This window comes from Belonocnema kinseyi, chromosome 4 (assembly GCF_010883055.1).
Source record: "Belonocnema kinseyi isolate 2016_QV_RU_SX_M_011 chromosome 4, B_treatae_v1, whole genome shotgun sequence".
In the NCBI taxonomy this organism is placed as follows: Eukaryota; Metazoa; Arthropoda; class Insecta; order Hymenoptera; family Cynipidae; genus Belonocnema; species Belonocnema kinseyi.
The window spans coordinates 98,226,814-98,229,503 of record NC_046660.1 but is presented as its reverse complement, the minus strand read 5'-3'; the positions used below and the strand labels follow the sequence as shown (position 1 = coordinate 98,229,503).

Here is a 2,690-nt window from a genome sequence, read left to right as displayed (position 1 = left end):
TTACTGTTCATTTAAAATCAGCAATTATAAATAAAACATTCAAAGCTAAAAAAAACTTTGAACGTTACAATTTTAATTGTTCTATTTAAAACTGTTCAATTTGTAGCTTAAATTGTTGAATTTGTATCCTATAATTAACAATTGAATACTTATTATTCATAGAAAAATTTCAAGCAAGTTCAAGAGATATTTAGAAGTTTAAAAAAAATTTTAAATGAATTAAAAATTTGAAATGTTTGAAAATAATTTAAACGAAGTTTCTACGGGTACCGACAAAATCCGACTATTCTTACAAAAATTTCGAAGCAAATAGTCCACGACCTAATTTGAAACCAAATATAGATTTTGGCAGATTTCAAACACAAACTTTATAAGCTTTTTAAGAATGTTGAAAGGCTAAAGAAGAATAAAAAACTTTTCCCAGGAAAATTCAAAATAATTTTTTATCTTGAAAAATTAATTTTCATTGAATATTTAAAAAGATTTAAAAAGATATGTAAAATTATCAAAAATTTATGTGGATGATTTTAAGGAAATTTTTTTTATTTGGCAGGATATTAAACAAGATTCAAGATTTGGAAGCATTTTAAGGATTTTTCAACTATATAAAATAAAAATAATTTAAATTTTAATTTATTAATTGTTTAGTTTATAAAAAAATGCAGTTGTTCAACTTGTAGTTTTTCTTGCTTAAAATGATATATTTTTGAACATTTTAAATTCATTGATTGATTCTTCAATTTAGATAATTGAAAATGATAACGTGGATTTATATTCTTTGAACTGAATCTGCATATTTAAAATCTGCGGTTTATAAAATTTTAAAATAATTTATTTTGGCATTTTAACTGCATTTAATAAAAAAAAATGCAGTTGATAAATGTTAGTAGCTTCCTTTTTATACGTGTAAATTATTGAGCATTTGAATACAACATTTTTGAATGAAAAAGCTCAGTTTCTATTACTTGAAATGGAAAATTTTTTGTTTTTATAGTTCGATTTTAGAATTTTATTGGCCATGAAAAATTTTTTCGAATAGAGAAATGACCGGGAAATTTAGTCTTCGATTAAAACGTCCACCCTGTATTTATCATTTACAGAAAACTGTTTGTTCAATATATAGTCTAAATAACTATGCATTTCTGGAACATTAATCACTGTTAAAATTAACAATTTATAGTACTAACGAAAAATACGATTTTTTATATTTTCAAGATTTTATTTCTAAATATTTTGAACAAAAAAATCGACTTTCAAAAAGAGCCTTATGGGTCTTTGGTTTCTGGTCATGGGATTTCGGTGGCATAACCGACTAGTACAATCAGTCGGAATTTCTCATGTGCAAGGACCTTGCAATTAAATTTGCTTCATCCCCATAACGTTATACAGCACTAAAATTTCACCAAAAATTAATGAGAATCGAATGACCGCTTGCAGATAGACCCTAATATTTCTGACGAGCGCTAGCATATATCTCTAATTTTTAATTGAATAAGTATGGTGCAATAATTTCATTTTTCGACAGGCAATGTTCGGAATGTGATAAAGAATCATCTGGTTCTGATGTAGAACGAGTTGACACTTCCGCTCCCAGAAAACTTCGACATGGTAAAGATGGGGCTAATCACACTCCAACGCCAACTCAAGATCTTACAGTTTCCACCCCACAGACTCCAACCACATCTAAACATTTTGGAAGTAATGTGAATACTCCCACGACTCCCAAGGTAATTAGAAAGCACTCTTCTCTATATTTGTATTTATAATTATATGGTGCTCATTTCACGAGCACTTTGCTTCCCGTTAGCAAATATTTTTTTTTCCTCATAGTGAAAGCATTATTGATTTCTTACATATGAGACAAATTAGGTTTTTATTTTGATCGACTTAAAAATATAAATTTAAGGTAAATTGATCATTACTGGGACAGTTAGGAAAAGCTAACCCACATAAACACAATTTTAAAGTGTGGAATTGGAAATTTTGGCACAAAAACTGTTATAATAAGTGGCTAATACATTATTTGATAGATTAGAGCAAAAAATACATAATTAATTTTATAGTTAATTAATGCACATTGAAATTTTTTAAGCTAGTCAGATTGCCTATTAGTGGAACACGAATTTTGGGACATATTTTTAAGTGGGACACCAACGAAGCCAATACTGGGACAAGGAAAATACAATGGAGTTAATCAAAATAAAATTGGCAAGACTGGATTGTGATTATCGTTTAATTATTTATTCTACCAAATTTATTCAAAGTAGTTTACTGAAACCTTTAATTCTAACCTCGAATTTTTCCATCTGCTTAGGTAAAAAATTTAATAATGATTCACAAATTAATTTTTTTAAATAAAATTAGTAACTATGCATTAAAATTTAATATTTTAGATTAATATTATCGATTTACTTGCAAATGAAACTGTTTGGCAGTAAATTTTGAATTAGATTTCATCTTAATTCAAGTTAATACATAAATTGAAAAAAGTATTGAAACAATTTAAATTATTTTTTGGTTACAAATTTTATTGATTGATTGAAAATTTTATTGACTGAAAAATCTTGTTTTGATTAATATTTCAACTATTTTGTTTCAAATTCGTCTTTTTGGTTCGAAAATTTATAATTTTAATCATAAATTACTTTTTTTGTTTAGAAAAATACAACTGTTTTGTTGAAAATGATATT

The 2,690-nt window shown here is 26.1% G+C and overlaps 1 protein-coding gene across 1 annotated transcript in view; it reads left to right on the top strand.

Annotated features, from left to right (window-relative positions):
• The window catches only part of LOC117171020 (PHD finger protein 14), a 27,499-nt gene that overhangs the window by 14,741 nt on the left and 10,068 nt on the right, over positions 1 to 2,690 (top strand). The window contains exon 5 of the mRNA XM_033358065.1: positions 1,526 to 1,727. Coding sequence (XP_033213956.1) covers positions 1,526 to 1,727 — 202 coding nt within the window. The remainder of the gene's footprint in view (positions 1 to 1,525; positions 1,728 to 2,690) is intronic.